This window comes from Diadema antillarum, unplaced genomic scaffold (genome assembly GCF_040938485.1).
Source record: "Diadema antillarum isolate AM-2024a unplaced genomic scaffold, OU_Dant_1.0 seq00000861_RagTag, whole genome shotgun sequence".
Lineage (NCBI taxonomy): Eukaryota > Metazoa > Echinodermata > Echinoidea > Diadematoida > Diadematidae > Diadema > Diadema antillarum.
The window spans coordinates 938399-952154 of NW_027271731.1; the positions used below are offsets into that span (position 1 = coordinate 938399).

A 13756-nucleotide genomic window follows, 5' to 3' on the forward strand; every position below is an offset into this window, starting at 1 on the left:
TGTCAGAGACAATGAAATGAATTAAGTTTTCTCCTGAGTTGCAATAACGATCAATTTATATCAATTTGTTTGATTACCACGCTGTGACTTTTGTTTTTGTTTTGTTTGTTTGTTTTAAGATTACAGTATTAAATGGTTTGCGTCTTGTTTGCTGGATTGATTTACATCGGATCTTGCCCTATACGGCTTCTAGTCAGAAGCTTTCTTTTATGTTCCTCAATAATGGTGATACACTCGATTCCAAACACCATACCATGATAAATGCAGACATATTTGGAAAAGGAAACTCTCATTCTTGCGCTTTTCAGTTATCTCTCATATCCATTCTCATCTTTGAGAATTTAGAAAAGTCAGGATACCATCACTGATACGATAATGAAAACTCACACACGGCATATCGCTTCATTCAAATTCATTTTAATTCGTAATTTACACGTGACCGACATACCAATCACTATACAATATTGAGCAAGTCGTTACCATCGCATGTGACGATTCGAATGTGTCGAATGTGACGATTCGAGTTAATACAATGTTATTCGTACAATGTATCGTTTTTCTTTGATATCAAATGGCAAGACGTGGATAAGAATGGTTCGTTCATGCAACCCATTGCAACTTAAAGAGGGTTATCCTTTGTTGTTCGATTCCTTTCCCATTTCATTCTTCAAGATTACAATCATCCTTGCTTCGCTCTGCTAAACAGCGACAGAAATATACGCGTCACTCTGGGCAAAAATACAACCCTGGTGAGATACTGTCCCATTGTGGTTGGACCGTGGCGCCGACGCACCACACCTCCTGTTTATAGTGTCATCTACATAAAGGTGGCGAAAAACAAGAAATTGAATGAAATATGCTTCAAAACTACGCTATAGAATCACAAAGTTGCACCAAAACAAAAATCAGTAAATACCACTAGCGGTGCTTACTAGTTAAATACAGAAAGGAAAGAATAGACATCATATTCCCAGCATCAACCTTGATGCAAAATATTGTGTTCGCTTGAATAAATAGTACGAGGAACATTCCCCTATGACGTCGACGGTAATTCGATATCATTTGACAGCTAATTTGCATATTTGCTTACGTCTTTTTGTCATGATAAATCCGCGTAGCACGGCTCACACGAATGATGACAACATAATATCACAATATGCGGCCTAATTAACCGAGCTCAGTCACTACGAGTTACCGCTAGAAGAAGCGACGTGACAAGATAATGAAAACGAGGCCTTGTTTTCTCTCACAACACATGCACTATAGTACACAATACTAAGTCACTGACACCTATATGCGAGAAGAAATCGAAATCAATAATGGCTCTAGGAGAGAGAATATTGTGAAGGACATTTTAACCCTCGGTCGGCAAAATGACAATCGCGATGAAAATGAATATAGACACAAGCTTTTTTTTTTTCAATTATTGATTCCTTCAGTTCACCGCCTTTTCGTGCTTTTTGAACCAAACACACATATCCATGTCCAAAAACAACACCACAATCATTACCATCCAGCAAATTCATTATCGCAAACATACATACTGCCGCCTCCTCATAATTATCTAAACAGTAACTTCAAATTGTCAAACAGCATCGTATTATCTGTAGGCGTTTGTTGTTCAACATCTTACTGAAAGAAGAAAACAAAAATAAATGTCGCCTCGTATTATTTGTTTTGATAACATCTATTATACCAAATGGGGTTTATTGTGCTCCGTTTTGCACGGGTTAATCCGTTTGGATTGAAGAGACAGGGTGCACGTTGGTTTACATGACATAACAGCAAGTAGAGAGCCAGTTGAAATAAACACCTTCCAATGTGATGTACAAGGAAGTTAATTGCCAAAGAGAGAGAGAGAGAGAGAGAGAGAGAGAGAGAGAGAGAGAGAGAGTAAGCAACAACCAATCAACCAACCATACAACACAAAAGCAACAATAGGAATTTCGGCAACACATTAAGAAAAATGACAGATATATCGACAGAGAGATAGAGAGAGAGAGGGAAAAAAACAAAGAAAGTAAGAAAGAAAGAAAGAAAGAAAGAAAGAAAGAAAGAAAGAAAGAAAGAGAGGGAGAGATAGAAGAGAAATAGTTAAGAGGCTGGGATTAAGCTAAGGCTATCGTTATGCCGGCGTGGTTTGGTATCAAAGTTTTACTCCACGTTATGAAACTTTCACAAGTTCCTCATTAAACACTACCGTCGACTACAAGCAAGAAAGCAATGATGAGGACATCAAACAGTCTAAGGTGCCCTACAAGTCACACAATATCATTATGTTGTTTTTATCGAACAAGATTCATCCGTTTGGTAAACCCCCACCCTTAAATGACGCATTAAAGTTGCGCACTACCAATTTTACCAAGACACGTAGATGCTTAATGTTCCATGTCCATTCGCCTGGGTTGATTTTCACGACTACTTTGATTAACATTTTGCATGCCAGTCATAAGTACCCTATTTTTTTTTTTTTGTGGACATAAAGTTTGATCATTTACTCACACAGGACTCGGGAGGAGCAACTACTTGTGACGCCACACAACTCGCCTTAAAAGGTCGTCTGAGGAACTTACACGTGTATCGTCTCTAAACTAACCTCTTGGGTGCAGCAGTTATTTAGAGCCCTAAGAACCCACACGTAATACTGCTTTTCATGCGCAAAATCTCAACAGCATACTCGACATTTTTGTCACGTGTATCAATGCAGAACAAATAAACTTCACTCAGCACCGTGGTTCTCATCCCGTTTCCATGCCAACGGGAACATCCTGTCTCGCACTGAAGTCAAGCAGGAGAATCTTCGCAGAATACATAACGCGGAGACGTGAACAAATAGCGCGAGAATGCACTCTCCAGCTTAAGACGTACATCATTTACTCTTCATCTAAAAATATGCCTCGCACTCTCTGATATTACATAACTTCTGCGCGAAATCAACTTGGATTGTACTCTGTCGGAGTTGTCCAAGAGCAGTGCCCCTCCTAGAGTAGTGCCCCTCCTCGTCGGCACAGACTTAACCATAGTTGTAATTACGATGTAAATACAACGTCCCCGCGTTCATTCACTCCATGGAGTTACAGAGGCAATATACCAATATATTCTGCTCGACGAACATAATTTCCTCTCAACACCTGCTGAGTACGTGCATGCCTTCTTTTAGAACCACTGCTAAGGGCATCTGTCTCCCCAAAATAAAAATGTTATCGCACCACGCAGAATATATCTCATTATTCTGCCCCCTTACAGTATCACGTATAGACGGCGTGTAAGAGTTAAAGGAAGTCTTTTTTTTTTTTTTGGGGGGGGGGGGGGTCTGTTGTTATTCTTACTTTTCTTCTTCTTCTTTCTCTCGCCTACCGAAGGCGGGCTTTCGTTTCCTGTTTGAAGCGAATGTACTGCACGGGGTTTGTTTGATCAGACCCCAACTTATTCAACTCTCAACGAGTCCTCATCGATCAACACATATTGTCTCAGCTGTCGCCATACAAAATGCAACCATCTCAACGCAGATGGAGGGAAGTATCATCCGACTCTGGAGGAGAGGAGGGGGGGGGGGGGGAGAAGGAGAAAGTGAAAGAGGTTGAGGGGGGGGGGGGGGGGGTAGGCGAGGTGAGGATGCAACCACTGGCAGCCGCTCTTATGTGTCCCCGGCACAATATTCGTGAATATGAGTACGCTGAAGAACTTCTGTGCAAATGGAATGGAGGGACGAGGTCGTATAAGGGCACATTTAAGGTTGGGGGGGGGGGGGGGGGGGGGGGTGGTGGAATGAAATAAAAAAGAAAGACCTAAGGATGCACTCGATATTGAACTCGATCATGAGCTCCTGTTTTCTCCCCCACATTGTAGCTGCTCGTCCCTGGACGCGGGGCTGTTGGATGAGCAAAATAAAAAGGCCGCAAGGGGGCCACCAGTTTGTGAGTCCGCATCGAGTCAGCGTCTCAAGTCATCGCAAGAACCATTCATTCATTCCCTTAACCATTCCCTCACATCGCTAACGAAAGAAAGGTGGGGGGGGGGGGGGGCAAAAGGCATCCTCTTGGGAGAAATAGATTTAAGCCAGCACCTCTACAGAAAGTCGCGCATCACATTTCGAGCACGTTTCGGCGCTTCGAGAAAAAAAGGGAAAGACAATATCGCACTCGCACCCGAAGGCGGCTGACTTCACACGGCGGTAAACGTGGACCAGTGTGGCGTGTGGACATGGGGTATTCGTTGATCACGCGGGGGCACGAATTCCCACGAAAATCACACAAAAAGTAAAATCGTCAGACACTATCCTTAAGCTCAAAGCACCTCTTGTCTTTGTAACATCAGTCTACCCTCGAAGAAGATGAACAAAGAAGTGATAACCTGTGGGGAAATGTACGATTGTCTTATATCACAGTTATGATCAGCGGCGGGTCTTGTCCCGTGCTGGAGGTGCAATGATTACATGGAAAACTACACGTTCGAGGTTACCGGCGAGACCTATAAACCTCCTAGCATTCTTCGGTGCTATGAAAACGCACGACCAGAACCAAACATAACTTCAACAAATAAACCATGAATATAGAAAGAAAGAACCCAAAGACCAAGTCGTAATTCACCTCTATTCTCGTCTGAACTCATTCCAACATGTTGGAAGGCAACAGCGGTCCTATACAATACCTTCAGACAAACACTTAGTCCGGTCTACTGAAAGAAAAAAAAACCACATTGTGACATGGAAACTAGAAAGCATTACATCATTACGTGTTAACAACTAAAACAAAACGCACACCAAACAAATAAATAAAACTAGCTCTGATTCACTACACATCACTGCACACGTGATCTGTGGTCTTGCTTCCAATCCATTATCATCTTTTCTAAAGAGATAAATTTATCTGCTGCAAAGCATCCTTTTACAGTAAGTGTGCGCTAAATTTTTAGTTTTCATTATGAGGTGTTCATTTATGATTCTGTCAACGTGAAAATGACGCGGGTGCCAGAAGAGGCATACGGAGTATAGATGTTGACTCTATGCTGTAACGTGGATGAGTGTTGACCACACAGGCAAACAATAATGCAATAACTTCCATGTTTGTAGCTCATCGTCCCGAATATATTGCCGTCCATCTCACATGGTGCACGTGACCACCGTGAAAGCTCGCCTCGTGTCCTCGCCCATCAAACGGTCATTGTAGATCGAGAGAAATGCGATGTCACTATAATGACACATTCAACGCTAAGAATGTGTACAAGGTTGTGGCGGGATAAATGATGCACGCACTCTAATAGCAGTAGGGAAAACTCATCTCCAGAAATAACCTCACTGATGGCGACAGAAAAACTCCGTAACGTCACACAAACTCGAGTGTGTTCAGTGTAGGCAGCCCTTATTAAGTCTTTTCATGTCCACCATCGGAAACATGCCACTGACACGGTATACAGCGAGGATGCTCGTAGCACGGACGGGGTTAATTGGGCGCCAAAGCGAATCAATTACTGGCACGGGGCAGTCCGTTTCAATTTGTGAGTTTTAATGGATGATAGCATTGACACCATTAAGTGCCTACCCCGAGGATACAAAAAAAAAAAGCCTGTGCAGGTGTTCCCCACACATAACATGCCATTGTCCTTTGTTGATGAGATAGATGAGATTAACAGCGCAGATCCGTAGAGAGATAGATAGAAACATGAATAATTAGTTATGTGTATGCGTGTATGTATGAATAGATAGATAAACAGATAGATAGATAGATAGATGGATAGATAGATACAAAGATAGATAGATATAATCATGCATATATCTATAGATTTATGAATAAATACAAACATGTAGATACATAACCAAACATTAACGTTTATTAGGCATAAAACAGTTTACTGTGCTTATCTAGCATCATTTTTGGGGCAGAGAAGATAGAATAAGAAAAAGAAAAATGTGTCTGCGCGGGGAGCAAAAAACAAAACAAAAACAAAACAAAGAAAAAAAAGAGAAAGAGGAAAAGGTGAGGAGAAAGATGACGTGTAGGAGTATTCATGAAACAGACACAGAAACTGCGATGGATGGAAGCATGAACATACACACGGCATAATTACATTGTAATTAAACATAATGAGGCACATTTTGCCGTGGTGAATCCTTCGGTGAAAAGTTTAAGATGACACGGACCATTTAACTATTTAAATTGCTCAGAAAGCGATCCATTTTGCGGCGTTTGAGGATAGTTCATCAAAATGGACATTGTGTTATGTACCTGTACACACCTGTTCCAAAGTCTCTCTTTACACGCACATCTAAGACATGTATAGACATACGATATAATGGAATCGCCAGTACACTCTAAAAATGAAATGGTAAATCAACATTTTAGATGTTGCCACTCCTCAGCCTTTTGCAAAATGTTAACTTAAACACTCAAAATGTTTACTTTAGCACTCAAAATGTTTAACTACCATTTAAGAATGGTAAATCTAACATTTTGAGTGTTAGATTTAACATCTACAAAAAGGTTTGAGGAGTGAAAACATACACTACTAAAATGTTGATTTATTATTTTTATCTTTTTGAGTGTATAACAGACTAAACAATATTAATCACAACATCAATATTACTAGGCTCAAGGGAACTCGATACCGGTATATATGTATTATCTGATTTTGTTTTGTTTTGTTTTAATCTATGCATCAAATCTTTCATTTTGGCGCACTGCTGTTTCACTTCATTCTGAGCCTCATTAATCTCGGAGTCACGTGTGATGGACAGTGGATTCCCCGTGGCCTCTCTCTTCAGCTCGCGGGGTAAAGAAAATCCATAAAGCAGTGATTAGATTGTGACCTGCGCGCTTGTTGAGATGTGATATTTTATTGCATACGTCAGTCGACGCAAGGAGACAGAACATCGTCTTTCTCACTTTATTTCTTTCCTTCTTTTTCCCCCGCCACGTCGTCAGGAGCAGCTAGTATATCGACAACGCCACATCACCTCCGTAGGTCAGAGAAATTAGGAACGGCGCAGCAAGTTCGGTCTGCAGGAAGCTGGCCATAAACTCCTAGTAGTTAGAACGATAATGGATAAGTGCCTTTTTGTTTACGGAGTCAAATGACACAATTTAATCGCCCTGGTGAACCCGTCCTCTGGGGCCCAATCTAATGGAAAACAGGAATGCTCCCCAGGGAATAGGATTGTGCCTCTGAACAAGCAGCATTGCCAATGGGAAAAAAGAAGAATCCCTTGGGGAAAGGCTAAATCATAATAAAAAAGCACACATAAACTTTGTGGCCATAAAGTTCGATGTGGACGCAATGTTACATCGTTACTATCATTTTCATTATTCTGTGGTAATATATGTAAGGATATACAACACTGTTAGTGAAACACTGCTAGTGAAACAGTAATGTGCTGGACATTACCTAACAAAGAGTAAAAGTACAAAGTTTAAGTGCGATTCCACACCATGATAAAGTTTACTCAAATTACCAGAATGGCAGAAGTTTTATCACAGTCAAGTAGAAAAACAGAAAATAATAATGAAATCACGTAGCATATAAACTGAGGTGATAACGTCAGTAACTCACAATTCTAATACCTGCATGTGCATAAACAAGACAGAAAACGAAAAAAAAAAAGAAAGAAAGAAAAGAAAGAAAAAAAGGCATGTTTCGGTTGATGATGATGTAATTACATGTACAATCCTTTCCCCCTTAAAAAGAAAAATCCAGTCCAAATATAAGTTAGTCTAATAAAAAAGAGTAATATCTTTCGAGTTCAATTGTAAAGATTTGGCTGAGATCGGATGAAAAATAAGGAAATTACGACATTTTGAAGTTTTGCTAATTTCTGCATTCCTGGTTGAATAAATTCAGAATAGTGATCAATTAGATATATGAGGATTTGAGCCTCGGGCATAATTGGGTTTGAATGAAAAACTGGAAATTTCAACATTTTATGTACAAACTATGTGGTAGTTGTAAGGGAATGACATGCTCACTTTGCTATTTGCATTTTCATATTGACTGTTCAAGAACTGTTTCCCCCCAAAATAGCAAAACTTCAAAATGTCATAACTTCCTTGTTTTTCATCCGATTTCGACCAAATTTATACTGTTGAACTGGTAATATCTTACTCTTTCTTGTCAGACTAACTTTTATTTGGACTGGATTTCCCCTTTAATAATAATAGCCATTAATAGCAATTTCTGGGTTTGTTGCAAAGCAACGATAGAATTGATGTGAAGGAAAGAAACTTCCCTTGTTGAATTTCAAGGTCAGAAAGAAAATTTACACAAAATTTGTGTGTAAATCAATGGTAGACGTGTAAGGCCACAACATCGTTACCCCATCCGATCTGTGTAGGGACTTCACCTACTATCACAATTTCATGGCCACATATGTGAATCTGTAATATCCCATAACTTCCTTATATTAGGTCTGACTTTGACATCGCCACCAGTTTATTTGATTTTATTTGGTTTTTCAAAGCCATCCTTAGTACGCGTGGAATATCTGTCTACGATTCTAGAAACAACTAAAGAGAAATCAAACGTGTGAGACTGGTATTAAGAATTATTGCAGTTGAAATTTTTGTTTGGGGGGGGGGGGGGAGGGGAGGGAGCTAATCAAAGGTATACACAAGAATGCACCCCATTAAACCCATATTCTACAAGATCCTGAATTCTTCATAGAAGTTTTGTGGTTTTTTCCCCCTGTAATACATACCGGATTCCTGAGGGCATGTAATTGGTGAAAAGATATAGAACTTTTTTTCTTTTTGGTAATTCTGGAGAGAGCATAAATATATCACTTGTCAATTTGTTCCTGAGATATATTTCTACAGCAGTGATGGTACCATAGACCTTTTATATATATCATGATAACAATCATTGGTGAAAAATTTACAATGTAAGTTCTAAAATACTCACATGCAAGACTTGTAATTCTGATTTTGGTACATTCACACTTGTGCAAAGCACACACTCTGGGCACCCCAGCTGGTACTGTTTGAAGTAAATCATTTGCAAACACTACAGAAAACAAAAACAAAAACAAAGCAAAACAAAAACAAAACCAAAACCAAAGCAAAACAAAACTACATCTTGAAAGTGTCACATTCAAGAGATGACATTATCATCAAGACATTGACTCTAGCACCAGTTTTGAACAAACCTCGCACCACATGATGGTGTGACTACCAAAACTTCCTCATTTTAGGTGATTTTTGTACTCATCCTCTCATCACAAACTCATATTAGCGATAAAATCACAGTGTATACAGAAGTCAAGACAGGAAATTTCACAATGGTGCTTTCTACATTATGTCTAGAAGATATATTCAATGCCCATCATGCACGGAGCACAGGCAAAACTCTCCATGGCAACAGATCACATGACCTCAAGGTGGCATTTCCATGGTAACAGCACTGACATCATACACGCAAGCTCTGGCATGGCTGCTAATACAATTTAGTCGCTGCAAAAAAATAAAAAATAAGAAAAAAAAAAACTCATCCCACTACACAGCAAACAAAATATAATAAGATTTAGTGCAGCTGTAGCATCAATCAACATTCTGAACACTGCTTTTGTGCAAAGCAGCAATCAGAAATGAGGGAAATAAGAAACAAAAGCAACAAAGCAAACTACAGCAAGATAAACAACAACAACAACAAGCAAGCACACCAATGCTATATCAATCACTCCTCTGTGACACAGAAATTTATGGGCAATCATTACATATCACACATTTGGAAATAGCGCCTGTGAATAATACAGAACCCCAGTGTAATGTTTGGCATGAGTTCAGAAATAAGTCTTTGATTGACTTTACCTTCTCCAGAGTCATAATTGACCGTGTTGAGATATATCACACATTGCAAGCCTGTAAATTATATATGACTTGTAATCAGATACATATCTAGGGAATGTAGCGCAGAGGGAGTGACCCAATTTGCCCATTCAGGTGGAAAATCACTGTCCTCATTACACTCGCATAGTCTGTGTAATGTTTATATATTCTTTTACTGTCATCACTGTTAAGAAGAATTTGAACGGTTTATTGGATACATCAGTTATCCTTAACCCGTTGGGGACCAGTTCTGAGTATACTTGGGCAGGTGTCTATTGGAAATGAGTGGTGTAACAAAATCAGCTCGTGCTCAACAGGTTAATATGAACAAAACAACATATTTCCTTTAATTTTTTTCTTCCCACCTCACCCACAACTCCATCGATGTAGATTATATTGGTCTTATCATATCACCATCATGGGTTTTATCTCAATTCAGAAAGGTTGAAAGAAAATAATGCTAGAGAATGTGGAAAGGATTAGTTGAAATAGATCTTCCTCCTAAAATATCATGCCCAAGTCTGCAGATACATGATTTTAAAAGCAAACTTTGGTCTGTACGATTCTCTTGTCTTTACAAGATATGAAATAACTTTAACCGATCAAACAAGGCATCTCGTCGGAATGTTGTAAATGACTACAATCCTTTGTATTATTTGGGTTAAGCAAACACTTTTACACCATGGACCATTTGGAATGTTCTCATAAGGGCAGAATGCTTTTTTTGTGTGGATGTTCTGCCCTGAAAAAACATTTTTGTGTAGAGGGAGCGGCACGTAATGAAATTAGGGCACCTGATTTTTTGAACGCATTCCGCGCATGGGGCGCAAAGATTTAGACACAGGAGCTGCATATAGTGGTACATAGTGAGATACCTGTTGGCTCATCGGTAATGCTGCAGTAAATGGCTACCATGAGTTAAAGGTATGCAATGCCCTTTAAGTACTTTGACTAAGGCATCAAATATGAGAAGCTCATGACATCTGTTGTCAGAAATTATTTCGCATATTCTAACGTCATGGTTTTGGGAGGTTATCAGTCCCTCGACTTTATCTTCAGACTTCAAACCTCCCTTGATACCATTTACAAATTCTTTGGATGGGTCAAGCTGTGTTGTTTCCTTCCATGCAAATAATCATTGTTACACTGTACTCTGTTTTTTACCTTTTTCCAGCATGACTTGTACCTTTGAACTGTTTCTTTACCCTGGCAAAGTTGGCAATAAGAGTCCTCTTCTTTGGCAATGTCTATTCTTCGTTTGCCACATTTCATTTAATCAGATTTTGTACGCATCAATCTCTTTATGCATTGCTGTCTGTTTTTAGAAAGAAATGAAGTTAGAAGAAACTACTGTAAAATGTTGAAATATATCATGTTTTTCATTCTGAATGTAAGGTCGATTCTGCATTTACAGAGTGATCGCCAGCCATGTCGCAAAGATGGATGACTGAGTGCCAACTCTATGAAAATTCACAGGGTGGTCCTTGGGTCATTTTAGTCAAATCACATTCTAACATCGCTACAGAATCTGGAATAGATTACGATGTCACTATCTTACTCTTTGACAGAAGGTATTGACATTAAAATTGTGCTGCATTGAAGATGGACCATATCCACTCCAAAACTGAAAGTCTGCTTTCAAGGCCAAAGTTTCCACCAAACACGGACATATCCATTATATTCACTATCTGATCCCTGAACAAACTGATTGCTTAAGAGACCAATGCAATGTCCAAAGATTAGCTATGGTCAAACACAAAATATATCTTACTATGCAAGTAAAATCATTTGTATCCAAATAATACACTGTAGTGAGGGCACTGGTAAGAATTACACACACATGGCACCTTTCAAACAGTCTGACAAACCCACGGCGATAGCTGAGGGTGCTTGGACTGCTTCGAAGATACCAAGTGTGGGTGATTATACTAATGCCTGAGCAAAATGATGGGTATTATTTGTTTTATAAAATTATGAGGCAGATCCTTGTCATGTGATAAATCACTCTCACCTCAATGTCCATATGTTTACTATATCTACATCTCTAAAGAATTTAACATGTAGGCATTTTAAATTCCACAGCAGCCATCCCCGCTAGTGAATAAATGATGAAATCTCGCCTGGTCACCATCCTTTTCACCATCCTGTGAAAGTGCTTTATGACCAGTCATTATACTGAACTTATGACCGGTCACAAGTAAAACTGTATGTTAGCCAGAAATAAATGCCTGGTCACTTGCATGCTCTTAATCAATCATTTGATAAGGAATTTGCTCTATCATTCTATAAAGGCATATTTCCCATCACCACCCTTTCCACAGTGAAAACATATGATTTGCTCATCTGCCCCTATGCCCTGCATTTCAACCCTCTGGGCTTCTGCACAATATTCCACTACACCACTGGGACAATGCAGAGCGCTGATTTACATGTATGGTTGCCACGGGCAACCCTATCAAACACTGGAAAATACTGTTGGATGATCAAACACTCAACCTGCGATCCAATTCAAACGAGAACGTGTGATACAAAAGGAAATGAGTGATTGAAGCTATGTGTTTCGCCATCATGGAGTTTGTAATCAAACAGGTCTACACTGAGGGGGAAAAAAAAGACATGTGAGATATGATAAGGGTAAACTAATTCCAGTATCTTTTTTTATTTCACAAACCAGGATGCCAATTATCGTTCAAATTAGAAAATCCAATTGGCAGGGCGCGTGGAGTCCAGGGTACAGTCACATTGGGGCATGATTGATCGTTGCACTGGGACTCACCAGATGAGGGTCTCACCGGCCATTTAGTTTGTTCCGTCGAGAGATAGAGAGGCGAGCGATTTGTCCTTTTTTGCGCTGGTCCATTTACCACCACCATCCCATGAATACTGATCGGGCAGCCTCACAAACTTTGGCAGTCAGCGAGGGCATAGGGAAGGAGTTGAGGCTGCAAATTGCGACGAGACATCTGGAGAGGTCCTCAAAAGATGACAGATTAAATCCAGGCATCCTCAAGAATGACCGGGTGAGACCAGGTGATCATATAAGTAAAATGTAATCATCATGAGCAGTAGCCATATGATTGGAAATATATTAAAAAACCAACAACACATAATTGTGACCAAATATTCACAATTTTTTTTTCATAAATCACACACAAGCATGCATGAATACAAAAACAAACCTACAACGAGGATCACCTCATGAATAATGATAATAATAATTTAAAAAATGACTCAACAGCAGAACCAAATGAGGGGAATCCCCTATACTGGCAAACTATCCATGTTGGCACAGAATTCTGGTAAAGATCTGCTCCTGAGAGTTGCACTGTTTCCAAACTCTGGCACGCTGATGGCACGCCGACTGCGGGTGTGTCCGTACTGCCTGTCCACTTGCTCTGAGACACTCGAGAGCGGATGCACGCGGATGTTCTGCTTGACCTTGGTCAAGTTGTTGGTCTTTTTCCACATCCAGTCGGTGATGGTCTCCTCGGGCGGCCGGTCTTGCAGCACCTGGATGATGACCGCCTTGAGGATCTGCGGAACCTCCTTGACCTCCGGCCGCCGGGTCAGGATCTCGCGGAAGCGCGTGATGATGCGGCCGGTCTCACTGGCCTTCACCTTGCTGCAGAGGTCTTCCAGCTCCAGCTGCTGCAGCTGGGGCACCACGTAGTACTTGGGCTGGGAGCTGACCAGCCAGCTGTAGTCCACCGTCTGCTTGCGCTGCTTCTCCGTCTGCTCGGCCTGCCAGTGCTGGTGCTGCAGCTCCCGCAGCTGTCCTTCCAGCTCATTGAAGAGGCACTCCCGCACCACCGTGGCCTCCGGCTTGGCCGGGATGCGGGGATCTTGCCGGAACATGTTGGTGAGGGACATCTTGGTCATGTTAGGCTGACGTCACATTGCCGCGGAGCATCGCCGTGGGAACCTGCATGACGAGACAGTGGCAG

General features: G+C 40.6%; 1 protein-coding gene across 1 annotated transcript in view; it reads right to left on the bottom strand.

Moving 5' to 3' along the window:
• Nucleotides 1–13073: 13073 nt before the first annotated feature.
• LOC139740584 (protein RD3-like) overlaps nucleotides 13074–13756 on the bottom strand; it is a 58264-nt gene continuing 57581 nt past the window's right edge. Inside the window, exon 2 of the mRNA XM_071651171.1 lies at nucleotides 13074–13734. Coding sequence (XP_071507272.1) covers nucleotides 13074–13691 — 618 coding nt within the window. The 5' untranslated portion in view covers nucleotides 13692–13734. The remainder of the gene's footprint in view (nucleotides 13735–13756) is intronic.